This window comes from Micromys minutus (genome assembly GCF_963924665.1).
Source record: "Micromys minutus genome assembly, chromosome: 8".
Taxonomy (NCBI): domain Eukaryota; kingdom Metazoa; phylum Chordata; class Mammalia; order Rodentia; family Muridae; genus Micromys; species Micromys minutus.
In genome coordinates, this window is record NC_137977.1 from 43,860,284 (window position 1) to 43,880,942 (window position 20,659).

A 20,659-nucleotide genomic window follows, 5' to 3' on the forward strand; every position below is an offset into this window, starting at 1 on the left:
ACAGAGCTTAACTAATCTCCGCTTTGAAAAGACTGTTCCAGGTTGTTACTTACGTAACGCGGGCATGTAAGGCGCAGGCATATAGATACATCATTTTAATAGATTTATATATGCGGCCTGAGGCATGTCGAGTACTGGTTGGACAAGGCAAGGATGAATGTGGGGAGCTGTTCTGTGATGACATCATAGGCATGCTATGCTTACCCAGGGAAATAGTCACGGATTCACTTACCGAGGCATTCGGTGCCCGAGGAGCTTGACTGGAACCCTTCATTGCACTCGCACCTGTAGCTCCCAATGATGTTAACGCAGCGTCCATTTTCACAGATGCCTGGCTTGGTCCTGCATTCGTTTTCGTCTTCGTAGGGGGAAAAGAAAATACGAGTAATGAGCAGCTCGTAAAATCATAGCTTCCAGTCTTTCCGCGTTCGCCTCCTATGTAAAAGCCTTGAAAAGATATCAGGAGGCAGGACTAAAGCGGTCACATGACCGCTGCTCTCGGTGCACCTCATCCAGCCAGAAGGCTCCTTTCTGAAAGTTTCCCTTTTGACCCTGCCCCTGTAAAAGAGGGATGGTGTCTTTGTGGACCTGGAGAAGCTCCACCAGCGAGGAAGCATCCGGTGGAAGAGAGGGCCAGCTTCTGAAAGGGGAGGAAATGACTGTGGAAAGAGTCGGGGAAAGGTGGGGACCAGGGAGGAGAGCTTTGAGTGGGATCGCTGGTGCAGTTGTCTTTTTATTAGCAGATGCCTGGACTGTCTTTCCCCATCCCTTGATTTTCACATTATCATCATATCCTTTTGTTTTGGCGCGTTTCTGACAAAAAGCATTTGGTCAAACCTCCATAAAAACCTTTTAAAGTGTGTTTATCTTTGATCCAGCAACTTAAACCATTCCAGTCAGTCTTACCTGCTGTTTCATAAGTTTCAAGTTATTTCACATTTACAGTGATGTCCCTTTTCTCTATCAAACCAGTCTAGTTCTCTGTCCTTTCTTTGTATCTTCAACTCAGGTTTCGGTATTACCATGTCCTTTCTACTCTTCTGGTAGCATCCTTTAAATGGTCTCAAAATGACCTTTTGCTTAATTCTCCACCAGGGTCAGTCAAGTACTAATTCTAATTTCTGATACTGTGCATTGAATCCAGTACATTATGCATGCTAGGTAAGCACTTACCACTGGGCCATTATCTCTGTGCTCTGATTTTGAGGTAACGTTTTACTAAGTTACCCAGGCTGACTTAAACCGACTGTGTCATCTGGGGTGGATTTGGAGAGGCCTTCCTCTTGCCTTAGCCTCCTCAGGTCCTGCCTCAGTAGTGGTATCTGTTCAAACATCTTTAGCTAGTAACTTGTAAGTTGGTAGGTCTGAGGTGTGGTTACACACATGTAATCACTGTCTCTTGGATTCAAGTTCAAATAATATAGTTTGTTAATTAGTTCAGAGAGGTCATGTGAATATAAAATAAATTCCTAAATAGACTTCTGATAATACCTTACTTTGATTGTTTTTACACTTTACTGAGTTTGAAATTTTAGTTCAAAATTATTTCCCTTAGAAATATTAAAAATAGTCTATTTTCTCTTACCCTGCATTTTTGTTCATTTGACAGTGATCTAGTCCCCCTCCTCCTCTGAAACTGTTGAGAATTTTCAGTTTTCTTTTAGTATTCTGAAATCCACAAAGATGTGGCTCCATGTAGACTTTCAGCTCTGGGGGCAGGGGGACCTTACTGTGAAAATTTAAAAGTGCTCACAAAAATAATGAGCTTGATTATGAAATTTGAGTTTTCTAGTTTGTTGTTTCTAGAATATGAGAGCTTAGATTGGCTACTTCTAGATCTGAGCCTTTCTCAAGTGCCTTGCTCTTTCTCCATCCATCCATTTATCATTCCATCCATCCATCCATCCATCCATCCACCCATCCATCCATCCATTTATCCATCCATCCAGAAACATATGACACATCTCCTAGAGTTTGCTTGGTAGACCAGGCTGGCCTTCAACTCAGAGTTCCACCTGCCTCCGCCTCCCAAGTGCTGGGATGAAAGGTATGCATGGCCGTTGCCCTGCTTGATATATTTATATCGATCTATCATTTAACACTAGGGAATAATTCTCCAAAAAACACTTTTGCTGGATGCACTGCCTAGTGTAAGCTCTGATCCTATGAATGACAAGTGGATGCATTTTAGCTTTTACTTTGCCTTACTGCCACTGGCAATGAGATTTTTTTTTTAAAGCAAAAAGCTGGTAAATCTGTAGTTTTTATAGGGTGTGCCTCAATGTGGTGCTACACCACGCAGGGTGTCTTGATCCTCAGCATCCACTGTCTCTTCTTGGACAATCTGCCTGTGAGGACCACCGACTATTACCCTTTCCATGCCCACTGCTCTGCCTGTGCTCATCCCCTCTTCTTACTCTGAGTCTAACCCACAGCAGCACTACCAAGAAAAAGAATGGTGCCCAGGACAGTTCTCATTTCATTCATGAGGCTGGGAACCATGGATTTTGGACTTCTATGGGCAACCCCACTACATGGAGCCATAATTATGAGAAGTGTATGCCACTGTCCTGCTAGGAACTGCCTGGTGAAGCCCCCCACTTTCAGCTCTTTCCCTCTACACCCAGCTGAGGTCTCTTTGGTGTCTTCCAAGATCAGCTCTATGTTTTGCCTGATAGATATATATGTATGTGTAATAATACCAATGGGAAGTAAAAAAATATCCAGCACACCCTACAGCTACACACATCCAGACACCCTACAGTCAGACACATCAACACACTCACAGCCACACACATCAACACAGCCTACAGTCACACACATCAACATAACCCTACACTCACACACATCAGCACATCCTACAGTCACACACATCAGCAAAGCCTACAGCCACATACATTAACACACGTAGAGTCACATATATCAACATAACCCTACAGTCACATACATGAATACAGCTCAGTCACACACATCAATACACCCCACAGTCACAGACATCAACACATCCCATAGTCACACACATCAACATAACCCTACAGTTGCACACACCAACACACCTACAGTCACCCACATCAGCACACCTACAGTCACACACATTAAGACACCCTATAATCACACACATCAACACACCCTAAAGTCACACATATCTAACATACCCTACAGTCACACATATCTAACATACCCAAAGTCATTTATGCTCCTAACTGCATTTGCTTTTTTTAGTCTTTTTCATAGAAATTTACAGTAACACCACCCAATCATCTTAATCAATTAACAATCTTTCTCATCTTTTATATAAACTTTTTCTTCCTCTATCCTGTCAATCAACCATTAGCAAGCCCAGAAGTTGATTCCTTTATTGTTTTTTTTTCCTTGATGTGTCCACATGTAACCATGGTCCCAGTCATGATGACTTTAAATAGCTACCTAAATGACATCACCTTTTCTGCTTCTTCCTCCTTAAAATGGACTACTTACAGGGCAGCCAGAGTTCTTGAGCAATGCCAATTAAAGGGTAATGGTGCTAGCATTTAATTGAAAATTTACTATCTGCTCAGCACTGTCCTAATGATCCTATGAGGTAAGTGTCCTTATGATTATAATTTCTTTTAGTGCAAGCAATTTGAGACATAGTTAATACAGTTTATACAAGATAACAGGCTGGTCAGAGACTTATGACTAGGTTTTTCTCCCCCGCTCCCACATTCATGGCATATCCCAGGCCTTACAAAACACTTTGCGGTTCAGGCTCTTGCTATGAAGCCAGACTCTCCGCTGTTACTACAGTGTTCTTGCCTCCCTTTTGGCCTCACTGAATGCCATACTCTGGCCCATACTCCAGAGATGCCCCCTTCATTGGTGCCACATGAACTACATTACAAACAAATTTCTTTACTTTTCTAGTTGATGTTGTAGCGCCAAGGTCACTGCATTAAACCCGAAGGGCTCTCTAAAGTACCTCCTACGCAATCGCAAAACCTTATTTTCCTTAAAAGGCTTAATTAGCACTCTATGACATTACTGTGCCTGTCTGTTTCTTTATTTGTTCAGGCCTCCTTTTCCCAAGCCGGGGGGAAGCCAGAGATTTGACCTCAAATGAAACCAGTTTATTCTGTACTGCCAGCACCACAAACTTGGAGAATGTTCCTAAATATAATTAAACTAATGGGTGACTCTTGTGTAAGGGTTTTCATGAGGCAGTGTGCCCTTTCTGACGGAGAACTAAATCTTTCCCCTAAGAACTTCTCTAATATACTAAAATATACTCCACTATCTTTTATTTACTTAGTTTTCTTTTTTTTCTAAAGGGATTATATTTGTATGCGTATTGTGAATACCTGTCTTCCATGTGTATCATTTTATTGATCCATTCAATAGTCACATTTCTAATGGTGTTTTCTGTGATTTCTATTTTTCATGTACATGCACACACACATGCATGCAGATGTGTGTATGTGTGCACACATATGCACGTATGTACATGTGTGTGCAGGTGTACATGGAGGCTGGGGGTTATCGTGGGTATCTTATTTCTGTGTGCTCCAGCTTGAGTTTTCAGAGACAGGGTCTCTCCCTGAACCTGGTTTTCATAATTTGACCAGTCTGGCTAGTCAGCAAATCCCAGGGATTCTGTTCTGACTTCTCCAGTGCTAAGATGCCAGGTACTCACAGCTGAGCCCAGATTTTGTTTGGGCGTTCTCAGGTCCCCATGTCTGCATAGTGTACGCTTCACCTCCACTTACTGAGCCACCTCTCCAGCCCCTCGTTTCTGCTCCATTACTTCCATGGGGGTTTTTAGACTCCCGTGCCTGCCCATCTCTTTTCTGAGCTTCTGTCATTACATTGTCCTTTCTCCCACATTTCAATAGCTTTTAAATTATTCAGAGGTCTTTAATTATCTTCCTATTGATAAAGCCATTTTTCCAAATCTCCTTCTCTTCCAATTGTCCTGAGTTCCTTTCTTGTCTTCCTTCTCATCTCTCCCTCTACTCGGCCCCCATTACTCGAATATTTGTGTAAACTGTTCAGTCTTGTTGAAAAAGCCACCTGGTAGGTCAACAGTGTAAAGCTGGATCTATGGTTTTAACTCTCTCTCTCTCTCTCTCTCTCTCTCTCTCTCTCTCTCTCTCTGGAACACTCACACACACACAGACATTAGTTGGGAACACCTTCAATAAATCTGTCATGCTTTCTTTCCCTGGGGCATTATACTAAGATGATCAATGCCAAGCACATTAAGTCTTAGAATCTCTAGCGACTGCTTTGACCCTTTACTTTTGGCCTCTTCCCTAGAAATGCCCTTGTCTGGACCTGTTTGTCTATAATTAAACAGCGTAGTGCTAACCCATCATCCCTCACACTCACCCTTATGGAGACTACAGGGTAGAATGGGGCCTGCACAAAAACAGTCCCATGTCTCTCCTCCACCATGCCCCTTATCTTCTAACCAAACCTTTGAAAACGGAAAGAGCTGCTTAACAACTGAAGGACAACATGCTGCCAAACCCCTGCCCTGTGGCTGAAACTGTACACACTATTTAAAGATGCACAACACAGTCTGTTGTCATCAGGTCTTTAAGTCAAGATAGTCCAGGGCTCATCACCTCCCATGACATTTCAAAACTCTTCAAGGTTGAGGAGGACATTTCTTTATTCCATCTTTAAAATAAACACGGCCTTTCTTTTAAATTACAATCCCAGATGCATATAAACGCATTCTCGATCAAATTTAACCATCCTGATCTATTTTTTTCTAATTATTAGATTTTGTTACTTGTGATTGGTTCAAGAACTGATTGTTAGATTACAATACAGTGCAGGATCAAGTTTCCGCCTCTGAATAATTTTACCGTTTTCCATGTGGGGGCTTTTCCATGTCCTGTACAATGTCCTTAACTTGCTGTGATTTATAATTTTATAAAAATTGACTCAGAAAATGTCTTGGACACTGACACTATGCACGTGCTTTTACCCCCCTTTTAAATGAATTTACCGTCCATCCTAAATTTTACAAACACTCTGTGTTTATAGTATTTTGTTATTTGGGTGGGATTTCTAACCGTGAAATCATTATGTCCCTTCTCACAGTGGTTTATAATGGAGAGCTTGAGGTTCTCACAAACTTTAAAAACCTGTACATTCTGTCGTCAGAGCACACAGTAAACGATGTAAGCCCGGAGGTCTGCCATAGCGGCTCAAGCTCATGGCACCGGCACCCGCGATCCCGTGTTCAAGCCTGGTGTGTCTTAAGTGCAGTAATCAGGATGGTAATTTCCCCTTTCAACACGTTAGAATTTAGCCTTGTGCTAGGTTTGAGGAACATATGCTTTGACTTTGGAGCCTAGGCTAATCCCTTAAATTGACAAGGTATCATATGGACGGTGGTTTTGAAACAACCATTAAACTCCTTACATAGGACTTAAAAAAAAAGGTCAACAACAACAACAAAGTGACTGTCATCAAACAGAGTTTAAGTCACAAGACTGCTGCAGTGAGAATATTGAAGGCACTCTAAAGGCGGTTATGCTAAAGCTTGGCCACCAGATGGTGCTACTGGGAGGTGGCAAAACCTGGAGGAGATGGGACCTATTGATAGTGATAGAATCACTGCAGACATGTCCCCTAAGGGGACCATGGGGCCCCAGCCCTAGCCTCTCTCTGGCCTTCTTGTTGTTGGGATGAATGATTTCCCTTTTGCAGTGTGATGCCTGGACGTGAGTTCAAAGCATGGGCCCACTGGTCACAGGGACCGGACAGTCCATAGCTATGAACCGAAACATCCGTGTTTCTTTACACACTGTCAAGGACCGTTTGGTGCGATGACAGGAAGAGGGCAGATATGTTGGAATTTTAGGCAGAATTTAACAGGTTGCCTTGGTTTTAAGGTCTATGCTGTACATACTCTTTAGGAATTTACTCCTGTCAAAGATCAAAATTTTCAGATAAAGATTAAAGAAAAACACTCTAGATTAGTAACCTCTAGTTAAAGCTTCTTTCTTGGTTGGCTCGTGGGGTGACCCATGATTTCTCTATTTAAAGCATTTCCCGTGTCTTTGACATGCTTGCATGTGTACCTGCAGGAAACATGATATTACTTGCAGTTTCCTACAAAACGGCATATTATTGTTCCACATGGCTTTGCTCCACGTTTACGGTTATTTCTGTATTTGTATGCACATACATTTATCATACTCATTTCAACGGCTATGTATATCTTCTAGCATAAATATAACACTAGGCATCTATCCATGTGTCTATAATGAGTACTTTGGTTTCATTCTGTAACTATTTCTTGTTAGGACAAACAGGATAACGCTATATGTCCCGTGTCTCTTTTCCTGTGGTAGCTTCACTGTTTAAAATGAACTTTACTGAGGTATAATTTGCATGCCATAAAATTTGTAAGTGTGCAATTCAATGGTTTTTGGTCAATTACAGGCTCACACAACTGTCACCACAGTGCAATCTCATAATATTCCCACCCCCTATAGGCTTCCCTGGTGTCCACTTGCAGCCTCTCCCTGTTCTGAATTTGAGTAGCAGGCAACTGTATGGAGATTGCTTTTTAAGAAATCTTATTATTTTGGTATTCTTTTTTTTTTTTTTTGAAGAAACAGGACATGATTAGTGACTATTGTTTCTTTTAAAAAAGTCCTCAGTTTTTCCTAGGTAGTGGAGGTTGGTAGGCAGTAGCAGATTCTCAGTTAAACAGTTCCTGTTCTTAGAGAGGAGACGTTTGTGTAAAGGGTAGCAGTGGTTCAGGTGACAGCACTTTAGAAAAGGACACAGATGCTAACTGTAGTAGCTGTGACTTGCTTGCATAAGGCCAGACTGGCACGGGCCATGAAGTAATAGCTCTACCTCATCCCTTTAAAAATGAATGCCAAATTTAGAGGTGGATGCATGCAGCCAACCATTGAACTGAGAACAGAGTCCCCAGTGGAGGAGCTAGAGAAAGTATTGAAGAAGATGAAGGGGTTTGCAACCCCATAAGAACAACAACACCAACCAACCAGACCTCCCAGGGAATAAACCACTAGCCAAAGAGTACAAATGGACGGACCCATGGCTCCAGCTGCACATGTAGCAGAGGATGGCCTTGTTGGGCATCAATGGGAGAAGTCCTTGGTCCTGCCAAGGCTCTATGCCCCAGTGTAGGGAAATGTCAAGGCGGGGAGGTGGGAAGGGGCTGGGTGGGTGGGTGAGCATTCTCATAGAGGCAGGGGAAGGAGGGATGGTTTCTGGAGGAGAAACCGGCAACGGGGATAACATATAAGATGTAAGTAAAATATGTTCGATAAAAAAGAATGCCTTGAAACTCAAACATGTTAGGTGATGGGAAAATGTAAGGATGATGCTGGACTGCTCCTTATTCACTTCTCTCATTGGATTGGTGTTAGGATGATACATGATTGGACAGTGGAGAGGTAGGCGGGGAAAAGGTAGAAAAACAGAAGAGAAGCAGAGATCGAAGAGGAAATCAAGATGGAGCTGGAGACCTGGATCCAGGTGGACTTCATTGGCGATAGGTAGATATGAATATTGTTAAGGGATTCTATAGGTCATTTTATCTCATATAGAAGGGCAGTTTACATCTTTGTCCACTGGATGTCATCTTATTGTGTAGAGAGTTTGTGGAATGAGAATTTAATATATAAACCTGTACGAAAAGCTACCAGGTTTTGGAGTCATGTTTGTGCTGGGCAGTGGAGAGGTGAACACGCTGGGGTGGCCGTATCCACCTGGGACAGAAGTAACAGGGCGGGCAGAGTGCGCTCGGCTCCACACTAGAGTGGCATCTGTGGAGTGAGATGGGGGAGGGGAGCGATAAAGGGATAAGCCGACCATTTTTATTATTTACTACAACACCCTCACTCACCGGAAGACACAAAGATGAGATGGTTAACTTTAAACTTTCATTTGGCCACGTGAGTGGAGGCACTTGACAGAGAGTTTCCACACATCTAAGTCTGATGTTCTAGGCTCAGAGAGGCTCACAAAAAACAATATGCCCCCTCCCCGTTTCCAGCAGCGTGAATCACCCCTGTGTGATACAGAGCCTCATGTGCTACCCTGGACCCCAAGATCATGAGGGCTAGCACCATTGCAGCCTGGAAAGGAGCTGGCTCAGGTTCAGAGTGAGACCTGGCTTGGAGTGAGAGTGTTGATCAGAGAGACCTTCGCCTGGGACTTACCTACACAGCCCTCTCCATCCGGCCTGCGGGCCATGCCAGGGGGGCAGATGCACATGAAGGTGCCGATCAAATTCTTACACATCATGCCTCGAGACTCACAATCATGGAACCCTTCAGCACATTCATCCAGATCTAGAAAACATTAATTAAAAATGCATCAAAAGGAAAAAAAAAAAAACACCAGTTAAGAACAGCACATTCTGTGTTTCAGCAGTTTCCCAGTCAGATTTCACCTCCTCTGACTCTTGTGACTCTTGTCATGTTGTCATGTGGTGGGAGAGAGGATGGAGACAGCTGGTCTTTGAAACAGCTGGCTCTAGTCCAGAAGTAAGAACACCTTCAGAACTGGTCCTTATAACGAGTTCAGGGAAGGATACCTTTTGCTTTAATAAGGGCCTGGGCACGTGACAGCAATGGGCTGCCTGAGCCATCTCATCCTTAGGCTTTTAAGTGTTCTGTCATCTAGGAGAGAAAATCTATGGCAAAGCTGCCACATTTTTTTTTTTCCTGTAATGCTCTGGGAGAAAGGTGTCCAGGAGAAGTCAGTGCCTGAAGTTGGCTGCATCCCAGTGAGGCAAGTCAATCTGCCCCTCTCCCCTTGACTGTGGCCTTACCTTTACACATCTTTTGGTCTTCCCTGAGGGCGTAGCCAACTGGGCACGTGCATTCGTAAGATCCAAAAGTGTTCATGCAGCGGAAAGCGCAGAGCAGCGGGTTCTGGGCACACTCATTGATATCTGGCCAGAGAAAGGGGCATGTGCCCAGCCTGAGACTCATTCTACATTTTCTTAATTATTTCTTCAGGGGAACGCTAATGTGCTTTCGCACAGATCATACAGGAAACAACAAGCTAACAGGACTTTTGCTTCTGCTAAATAAATTATAGCACCTGGCAAAGCTGTCCTCCGGGAAGGTAACGGCTCTATGCCGAAGAATTACAGAAGCTGCCTGGAATGTTGGAAATGAGTAAAAGCTTTGAGCTAGACAACTGCAAGACTAACATGAATGATGGATCTCCCTCCCTCTTTCCTTCCCCCATCTACCCTGTGGATGACCAGTATCCTGCTGGTGGCATCCTGAGCTAAATCTAGACTTCCTCATATTCTGTCCAGGGGACACAATCTTGAGACCACCATGGTGCTGCAGGGTGAATGAAACTCTGGAGAGGAGCACCAGAGAAGAGAAATGGTGAACTTTCTTCCTTTCCGAGTACACGGCCTAGGCTGTTGACTGTGCCATGTGTGTGGGGTACAAAACCCAAAGAAGCTAGCCTGCGGGTTCTAAGAGCAGAACTGAACCCGAGCCTTTGTAGGCCAAAGCAGGCTACGATGATGTCTACACAGGTTAACTCTGCTTAAAAATGAGCATAATGTAACTGAGTCCAGTATGTATCCTTCCCAATATCTAGATATATAATTTAAAAATTAACCAACGTATGGAGAAGCCACGGAAATGTAGAAAATGTAACTGAATCTCAAAGGGAGGGAAAAGGTAAAGGCCACCCCCAAGCGACTCAGGGCTGCAGTCAGGAGAGGAGGGTGAGGAGGAGCCCCGGGACTGCATGGTATCCCCGAGACAGGAGGACTTGCCTTCACAGTTCATCATGGGCCCTGGCTCAAAGCCTTCATTGCAATTACATTCGAAACTTCCGATCACGTTGGTGCAAGTGCCGTTCCCGCAGGGATTGCCGATAGAGCACTCATCCGTGTCTGCAAAACAGGACTCAGCTGTGCAGAGATCCAGGCACATCCATCCCACCCAGCACCCTCCCTTTGGTTCTGGTCAACTTTTATGCAGTGCATAAGGTGACCCAAAGGGCCACTTTGCGAGGCTCTCGGTCCTAGATGGTAATGCTTTCTGCAATGATCACAAATTCATAGGTTGTGTGTGGACATATGCTTCAAGAAGTATGCAAAGACATAAAACAAAATGGACAGTTCTCCCAGTTATTCTCAAACTCAGGCTTTGTTAATTAATTAATTTTTGCTTGTTTACTTGTTTTAAATGCTAGGGGCCAAACTAAGGCCTTATGGATGCAAAGCCAATGTAAACTATTATTGAACTACATCCCAAGGCCTTAGATCTTTGTAATGAGTCAAGTTGCATGGGAAAATGTAGGAGAGAGGAAGATACTGATCTTGGCTTTCTAAATCTTACACCACCACCAAGGCTACCCAAGGGTTTTTTTGGGCAGATAGGAGAATATGGCGGGCCATCCAAACTACAAAAAGCAGAGCCCATACTCACCCACACACCGGACTCCAGTGTAGTCCAGGTTGTAGCCCATTGGACACTCACATCGGAAGGATCCATCGGTGTTGATACACTGACCATTTGAGCAAATGCCTGGGCTCTCAAGACACTCATTGACATCTAAAATATAACACTTCCCCTGAGCTCACTCATATAAAACGATATGCGTAAATATCTACATCTAATAAGCACACATCTAACATGAAGGGAACATATATATATATACTTCTTTTATCAGAAAACAGATATTTCACATATCAGCATAGTGATATGACACCCACACACATATATATGTAGTTCATAAACTATTCTAATCATTCTTTAGATATAATATACCACAGGGCATTCTGAAACAAGCTTCATATGATTTATAAAATTAATAAAAAATTATCTATTTTTTTTATAAAATGCGACAGTAAAAATGAACTGTGCCAAAGCCTACCTTCACGTGTGTCATGAAGACTAGGGACTGTCCCATGGCCGTACGGACACAGATCCTGGAAGGCAACTGCAGAGAAACAGATTCTCCATCACTAGAGAGCTTCATGTTAAGAACCAGTTAACACTGCAAAAAATCCATCTTTAGCAGGAATGTGTTCCTTTTCTTTTTTCTTTCCTTTCCTATCCTCTTTTCTTTCTTTTCTTTTTCTTTCTTTCTTTCTTTCTTTCTTTCTTCCTTCCTTCCTTCCTTCCTTCCTTTCTTTCTTTCTTTCTATTCTTTGTCTGTTGATTTGCAACAGAGTCTTAAACTTGCTCTGTAGACCTAGCTAGCCTTATACTCTCGAGATTGTCCTGCTTTCTGCCTCAGAGTGCAAAGGTTCCCACCGCTGTACTTGGCCATTTTGTTTTCTTTTAATACCCAACACTAAGCAGACTCAGAGAAGGCAATCTGAGCTTCTACTAGGGTACCACCAACCTGGGGACTCTGGCTCTGTCTAACACTAGGAAGTCCAAAACTTTATACATAGAAACCACTGCTAATGTAGTGACCTTCTCCAGGGTGATCTGGCTGGGAGTTACTCTATAATTCCCTAGTGCTGAGGGATCCTTTGGAGGCTTTCGGGCCATTGTGCTGATTTTAGTTCTCAGAATTTTATATAACATTATGAGAACTGCAGCCCACGAGAGTACACCAACAGGGCATTTCCTTATCTGAGTATTTCCTTTGGATGGTAATTATTAAACTGTAGGCTCGCTGGCGTTAGCCTATGCTCTATTGGTTAGCCACTCTTTGGCGCTTTCTGCTTGGGACTTGTGAAGCTGCGTGGAGTTGAACGTTCATCCTCTTCTTGCATCCTCTGCCCCGGGGCCTCTATGGTCAAGTCTTCAGAAAGCAAGTAGTGCCAACCAGTGCTTGGGAAGGAGAGGTGAGTGGACGGTTTCAGCCATGCATGCTGTATGTCACTGTTGGAGATCTGGCCAAGTGGCTGCTCCCAGAACCCCCAGTACAGCTTCTTAATACAAAGGTATCCCGTCACCCTCCACATAGTTACAACACAGGGTTCTCTCTGACATCACTCTCACCTTCGTCATCTTTGGGGCACAGCTCACACGGGTCCCCCCAGCCCTCGCCTGGCATCTTGCTGCAGCAGCATTTTGCTTTGGTGGTGTTGAAGGCTTTGGGCACAGAGCACTTTCCGTTTTCAAAGTTGGTGAAGCAGAAGCTCTGGCGAGTGTCTAATCGGGAAAGCAAACAGTACAGCTGCTCACTGCTCTTTAAACCGACGGGAACAATGGGGACACAACCGATCCTGACTGAACACGTCTCACGGGCAGGACAAAGGGCACTGGAGGGACCAGGAGACACAGGCCTGGGCATTCTCCGTGGCTCACTTTCATTTGCTAGTTTAAACTGATCTGCCTACGGAATGTTATTATATCTAAAATGTTTTTATGATGTGTTTAGGGAATTTTGTAAAATCAGCCTCAGTTGGGAACATGTTCCCACCGTCTCCCCCTTTCACTGCCCCATTAAAGCTGCACGAAGACAATGAGTTTAACTCTCAGTAAATTAAACTATGCTCCAGGCAACTCAAGTACTGATAGATAACAGCACACGACAGCAACAAAATAAAAGCGGCACAGTCAGACAATGTTCCTCTTAGCACAAAGTCAGAGAGTATGCACTAATGACATTAACAAAGTCTACGGGCTGTCGTCCATCTGAGATGCTCCTGAGAACTCTGGGTGGCAGCTGCAGACATTATATTGTCATAATAAAGCCCTAGCACAGTGAAGAGAGGTAATGACAGAATTCAGTCCACCGCTTACCGAAGCATCTCCTTCCGTTGTCAGACAAGACAAAGCCAGGGGGACAGATACACTGGAAGCCCCCTGGGGTGTTGGTGCAAGAACCAAAAAGGCAAATGTTGGGGTCCTCATCACATTCATTTATATCTGCAGAACAGTGAGAGTTTGTCAATCAATATTCTTTTCTACAGTTGAAAATAATCTACTTTCCCACACGGCAACAGTCATTAATTAGAGGATATTTACTAATGGAACTAGAGATGATACTGTGCACACAGTGAAACTGTTCTTTTAAGGTGAATTGTTGCTTTAAAAGTGTTAAGATCATATCCAATTTCAGCCACCCACATGCCAGAGCTTCCCAAACCCACTTCCAGGTCCTGACTATAGGTGGGGACTTCACTGTCTATCTGACATGTTCGATGAACATGCCTCACAGGCTCAGGGTGCTCAGACAGCTTTTACCCATGGACCCCAAACACCTTTTTGGAAACCCAACCGGGGATCCCTCTGGCTTTTTGATGCCTACACACAAGTGTGTAGCTGCCTGTTCTATGCGACTCGCTGCCTTCTACACAGCCTCAGGTACCACCCAGTTACATCTCTTCACCAGCATGTGCATCTGTTCTCTCTGCTTTTCACACTGCCCCGAAAGATACCCTTCTCCACACACATCCGATTGTACTGGATGATCCAGGTCAGTGGAACTCGACTGTGAGACTATCATTCCTCAAAGTCCAGAATGACACGTTAAAATAAGGAATCTTTACCGTTGGTTTTCAGTCTGTCTGTGTTGGTCTGTCTCTCTCTCCTTCTCTCTTGCCCTGAATGTGTGTGTGTGTGTGTGTGTGTGTGTGTGTGTGTGTGTGTTGTATATTTAGTGGGTTATTTTATTCAGTAGACTAAATACTACAATGTCAAGAAAGTTCGAATGTGATCCCCATCCGGAGGCCGAACACTGTTCTGTGCCTCAGAAGAAGACAACCCGCTATGACAAAGGGATTACTATTTTCTATTTTGGTGTAAGTAATGCCTTCCAAGAGGGGAAACGTCAGAAGAACCATCAAGGTTTCTGCTGCACATTTTCAGGAACCTGGACACCTTTAATAGCTATTTTAAGATCATGTGTCAAAGATTACATTTTAGACATTTTTATAATTTAGTAGACAGTCCCTCTATGACATTTAGAACCCAGCTAAAGAGTATAATGAAAAAATCCCTTGACTAGCAGTAAGACTTCTGTTGATGAAAACAAGCCCACATCCCTAAGCTGCCAACCCAACCGTTTCTGACGGTTCAATAAAACAGATGCAGGCATCTACGTGTTTAACCCCTGAGGCCGGTACGAGCACAGTGGTTGATGTTTCCACAGAGTCTTACTAAGGCTTTTCCTCCTGCACACCTCATGGCCTCAGAATAAACCCGAGCCTCACCAATGCAATTTTCGCTTTTCACTTCATATCCGGGGGGGCAGATGCACCTGAAGGATCCCTCCAAATTCTGACAGGTCCCAGGAGAACAGGAGCCAGGAAGCGCGACACACTCATTAGTATCTTTAGAGAGAAAGAAGACAAAAAATAAAAATAAAGGTAACCCAGACATGAGACAGTCGCTGCAGACATCTGTGTGCTGAATGACAGTAACAGATTCCACTTGTGCCCTCTCATCCACCAGGCCACCATGGAAAGACACCCAGCCACTCCTCTGACATCGTAGGTGGTTCTGAGTAGGAAGCCTGTCAAGCCTTAGGATTTGTTTCTTCTTGTGCATTTATTGAGACATGGCCACAAGTGCTGCCCCATATAAAAGATTCTCCCTATGATGTCTTCCCAGCTGGCAGTTGGTACCCCAGCACAGGTCATGGCAGTCATGAGATCTGATGATAAAGTGCGGATGCGCTGAGTGAGCCTGCGGGCGTTGGTTTCTTACCTATGCAGTTTTTGCCGTCTGGGGTAAGCTCGTAACCCTCGTTGCACAGACACTTGAAGGAGCCGATTTCGTTGAAGCACCGCCCGTTTCTGCACACCTGGCCGAAAAACGAGCTGCACTCGTCTATGTCTGGAAGCAGAGAGCAGTCAGTTCGTCAGGAGGATGGTCTGCGGAATGTAACCCAACTGCATAATTTGCAGACCCTTTATCTGTACATGAGGGTCCCACACAAATGGCAAAGGGAACAGACCAGTGTTACCCGTTCTCTTAAATTTGCCCCACCTCCTTGGGGAACCTCTCCAGCACCAGTCCCATTTGTCACTGTGAGATTGTAAGGCAAAAGCTAAAATTCTACACCAGCCACAGGTGCTGTCTGAGGGCTCGTCTCGAAACATGTTTTGCTGTGCTTTTCTTTCTTTCTTTCTTTCTTTCTTTCTTTCTTTCTTTCTTTCTTTCTTTCTTTCTCTCTCTCTCTCTCTCTCTCTCTCTCTCTCTCTCTCTCTCTCTCCCTCCCTCCCTCCCTCCCTCCCTCCCTCCCTCCCTCCCTCCCTTCCTCTTCCCTCCCTACCTCCCTCCCTCCCTTTTTCCTCCCATCCTTTATTTTCTTTGGTGGGGAAATGCATACATGCTTTTGAAGCTGATGAACAAGGACATTTTAAGACATGGACACATTTGTAGGTAGAACTCTTCAGGGGTTCAAGGGTGGGTTAAGAATGAAGTCATATAACATGTGATGTAACATGGGAATAAGAGAGGGTCCCTCTCTGTCTCACCAAGAGGGGACGACATAAACTATAAATCAGGCTTGACCTTTCACCCTGACAGACAGGATTTGTGGCAAAGGCCTGGGAGCAGTACATGGCCTCAGGATTACTGGGGGTGACCAATGTCTGCAGGCCACTGGGAGGGTTCACAGCACATGTACAAATTTAACAGGAAAAGTCACCTGTGTTCTTGATTTTATTTTTTATTTCAGTACATTCTGTAGGAATCAAGGAGGACCGAGGACAAACAGACAGAAAGACTTACCTAGGCAGTCGTTGTTGTGAGTGAGCTCGAACCCAGGGTAGCACAGACAGTTGTAGGATCCAACAGTGTTCTTACAAGTCCCATTTCCACACGGATGCCTCTCACACTCATCAACATCTACCAAGAAGAACTCAACTTTTACCTCGCACCTGTCACCTTTGACATTTTCTTGCCCCAACTACTCATTACTTAGACTCTCCTCAGGACAGTGGTAGGGGACCCACATTTATTCGATACAAGCAAGAACGTGAAAGGGGGGGAGACAAATCAAACTTACAAACTTACACAAGAGCCAACAGCTCAATTACTTATTGGTCTGTACCATTCTCGGCAACAATGGGTAGAGAGGCATGTCACCGGCAGAGATGTTGCAGAGATCAGGTTTGCTTGTCAAATATTAAAGCATCATTAACACTCATTAAAGAACTTATATATCTTAATGTCATAGGGAAAACAGTTAGTCCCTTTGATGAGACAGAGAAATCCAAATAGGAGTGTGTTATACTTTAGTGATAGGCTTTCAAAAATCCTGGTGGGAACAGTTAGCAGGGTTATCCGAGACAGGAGACAGATGGCCTGAAAGAAGGGGAGGAAATAAAGGAGAGGGGACAGGGGAATTTTTCCAAGAAGGGGACAAAGTATTGTCTTTGATAGGAGACAGACGTGGCATGGCCCACAGGCAAATGGTGGTTGATGGTTTATGAGGGTAAAAGGGGAAATCTGTGTTAGGATGTGGTGATTTTATATTGATTGAGAATGTTAATTAGGTCAGCCCAAAGGGGGCCATTTGATTGCTCCACTTCAATCCTTAGAAAGCTAGACCTTGGTGGTCAGTCTCTGGCAGAGGAAGTAGCCAAATAAGGAAAAAGAATTTGGTGCCTAACTTCAGGTGTGCAATCTAATGTTTATTTAGAAAGGCTGGGGGGGAGATCAGGAAGGATGAGGCCTGCCAGAGCCATGGCTGTCATGCTTGGACTGGCTAGAGTCCCCTTAAGACTTTTGTGCTGGGAGGCCTGCCTGCAGGGCCACCGTACAGGGAACAGACACAGCTTCTTAGGAGCGCTGTGCTCGGGCGGTGTGAGGAAGAACCGCTAACACTGGGGCAGATTTTTCTGTATGAGTCTGAGTCATAAATATCATAGATGTGGGGTGGGCACAGACTGAATTTTCTGTAAAAGTACAGAGGTGGATCCCTGTGTCTCCTGTAAGCAAGGAGCCCCACAATGCCATGCACAGAGGACCAGAACTCATGATTATCCTTCGCATAAGCACCGGTTAGAGATTTTCCTCTGTCACTCTGAGGCAGCCCATGGTGCAAAGGTGCCCTTAGGGAGCAGTGGGTAAATGCATGCACAGATACTCCATGAAGGGAACAATATCACACTATTGAGCAATCACTTCTCAAGCATCTAGGATCCCTAGAGCCCCGGCGTTTTCACACAGACAGCATGCCACATCTGAGTAACCAAGTTTTAGACTGAATTTTCCTTCTTCAAATATGAATCACAGAGAGGACCTCTGGCAGAGGCCAGGCCCTTGCTGACATCCGAGTTAGGGCATTTGGTCCGGTCCCCGCTTCAGGGGCATTCTCCCCATGTGCCTTTGGAAACATACTAACCCGCACTCATTCTGTATCTACCCATCGCATTGGCTCTTGGGAGTTAAGTTTTAAGACTCGGGTTATATTTGCTTCTGCAGTCATGTTAAGAGTTCAGGCTCAAATAGATGCTGTTAAAGCCTAAGCTATAGTCTGTATAAAAAGGATGTATAATCTGCATACATGTTTATGTTAATAATAATAGTCACCCTTACTACTTCTTTGCTCTCCAAAATGTGTCCTGTGGGTGATTTCCACGTAGGGCCGAGTGTGCCGGAGTGCACACCATCCCATATGAACTTCTGGAGCAAAATGCTGAGAATCGCTGTTTGGGAGAACTACTATGGTATGTCTCTGCTTGCCAATATTACATCAAAGCCTTAAACTGTTTCGCATGGCAGAGACATTGGGGTTGCTGAGGTCATGTGACGGAGCCATCATCTGTCCTTAAGTCCCAGCCTCACGTCACTTTCTGGAGCAGAGAACCCTTCTTACCCATGCACATGGTCTGGTCTTGAGATGCCTTAAATCCATTGTTGCAGATACACTGGTAACTTCCTTGCAAGTCGACACACAGCCCATGACTGCAAACATTAGGAATTTCCAAACATTCATTTCGATCTAAAACAGCAAAGAAAGAAAGAAAGAAGGGAAGGAAGGAAGAAAGGGACACATGTTCTACATATCTGAGTTTTATTAAGATTCCTTCATTTTGCACAGATGCGTTTCTCTAACCTGCTATTAATTATTATAGACAGGCTGAGAATAAACCAGAACAATAGCTGACTCAAAATAAGCAAGCCTTTCATGTCCCCACCCCACCCCCGCCCTTTTTAGTTATGCAGTTTTTATAGGTTGACTGGGACCTCGACGATTTTATTTTATACTAGAGAAATCCACCGAAGCGATCCCCTTTCTCAGCAACCTAATCTGAACGTTATGGTGGGAGTGCTCCAGCAGGACAAAGAGACTGAGTCGGACAGTCTTTCTAAAGTCATCCTGGAAGTGTGTTGTGGGGAGAAAGCAAAGGCGCCCTCCGAGAACAGGGGACCCATGGACAGCCATGGCTGGTGGCTGCCAGCCTCTTGCTTACCTACACAGGCCCCGTTGGGGGAGAGCTTGAAGCCAGCTGCACACTCGCAGCGGTAGCTGCCAGGGCTGTTGATGCAGTCTGCGTTTCGCTGGCACAGGTTGTCACCATTGCTACACTCGTCGATGTCTGCAAGAGCAACGGGTAGTGCTTTGGGGCCACATTCATGTCGCCAGCTCTTGAACAGGACAGAGGGGGTGGCACAAGACCGGAAGCCCCACCTAAAAGTCGTTTATAAACAGCAACTTCTTTGGGGGATGGAGGTCTGTCCCTCAGATTACCTTCACAGACCAAGAGCAGGTCGTTGTAACTGAAGCCTGTTGGGCATTCGCAGCGGAAACTGCCGATCTGGTTAATGCACACACCATTTGCACAGATGCCTGGGATCTCTTTACACTCGTCAATGTCTGAAATTGAATGGATATTGGTAAAACACTATGGCCCCGCTAAATGTCTTTACCGCCTTACCCCAAAACGATGCTATGTGTAGCCTGAAACGAAGATACGTGCTCTCTGTTCAAGTCCAGTACAAACTGGCATAAATGGCCTTGTGGCTTCTGAAGAACTAGAGAGCTTTGGAACAGGGAAGGGGGTTGGTAAAACTCAGCAAGTGATCTTAAGTGGCAATAAGGCAAGTAACCCTCTTGTCGTGGTTGGGGAAATTGAGCCCCATCTGCAAGTTATGTCAGGTCACCCAAATAGCTGCCATTCCTCTGAAAAAGCCATGTTTCCTCAAGTTGGTGCATTTTGTTATACACATGTTCAAGTATATTTCTTCAAAGAGACTTTGCTTAAACTATGAAGAGAAAAATAGCGTCAGCAACTGAAGTCCACTCAGAAGCAATGTATCTCAAAAGGAATTCTGTAAATTCATAATGAGATCACATGAAGGGGATGATATAAAAATACACCACAAACCTTAGGATTTACTTTTTAAAAGAGTAACCTAGCAATTCAAATAAGGCTGGAGGGGCTGCAGAGGTGGTTCAGTGCATTTGGGCTTGCCACATATGCAGAACGACCTGGCTTCTGATATTTAGCATCCACATAAAAGTTTGACACACTGGCATTTGTAATCCCAAGGCTGAGAGAGGAGGGTTGTAGAGGGTAGATCCCTGGAGCTCCTGGCCAGATTGCCTAGCTGAACAAGGGACCTTTAGACTCAGTGAGAGACCTGTTTCAGAAAATAGTGTGGAGATGAGGGAAGACATCGGATGTCAGTCTCTGGCTTTTAATAAATACTGGCACACATGTGGCTATGTAACCGCACATATATGCACATGAGGCATATCCACTCCTCCCATACACAAAATGAAG

At 44.5% G+C, this 20,659-nt stretch overlaps 1 protein-coding gene across 1 annotated transcript in view; it reads right to left on the bottom strand.

Moving 5' to 3' along the window:
- Positions 1-20,659, bottom strand: part of FBN2 (fibrillin 2) — a gene marked incomplete at both ends in the record, with an annotated part of 188,032 nt that overhangs the window by 17,349 nt on the left and 150,024 nt on the right. Inside the window, 14 exons of the mRNA XM_080919750.1 lie at positions 233-358; positions 9,195-9,326; positions 9,809-9,931; positions 10,784-10,903; positions 11,442-11,567; positions 11,890-11,955; positions 12,972-13,124; positions 13,719-13,844; positions 15,131-15,250; positions 15,627-15,755; positions 16,656-16,772; positions 18,748-18,873; positions 19,346-19,471; positions 19,624-19,749. Coding sequence (XP_080775876.1) covers positions 233-358; positions 9,195-9,326; positions 9,809-9,931; positions 10,784-10,903; positions 11,442-11,567; positions 11,890-11,955; positions 12,972-13,124; positions 13,719-13,844; positions 15,131-15,250; positions 15,627-15,755; positions 16,656-16,772; positions 18,748-18,873; positions 19,346-19,471; positions 19,624-19,749 — 1,716 coding nt within the window. The remainder of the gene's footprint in view (positions 1-232; positions 359-9,194; positions 9,327-9,808; positions 9,932-10,783; positions 10,904-11,441; positions 11,568-11,889; positions 11,956-12,971; positions 13,125-13,718; positions 13,845-15,130; positions 15,251-15,626; positions 15,756-16,655; positions 16,773-18,747; positions 18,874-19,345; positions 19,472-19,623; positions 19,750-20,659) is intronic.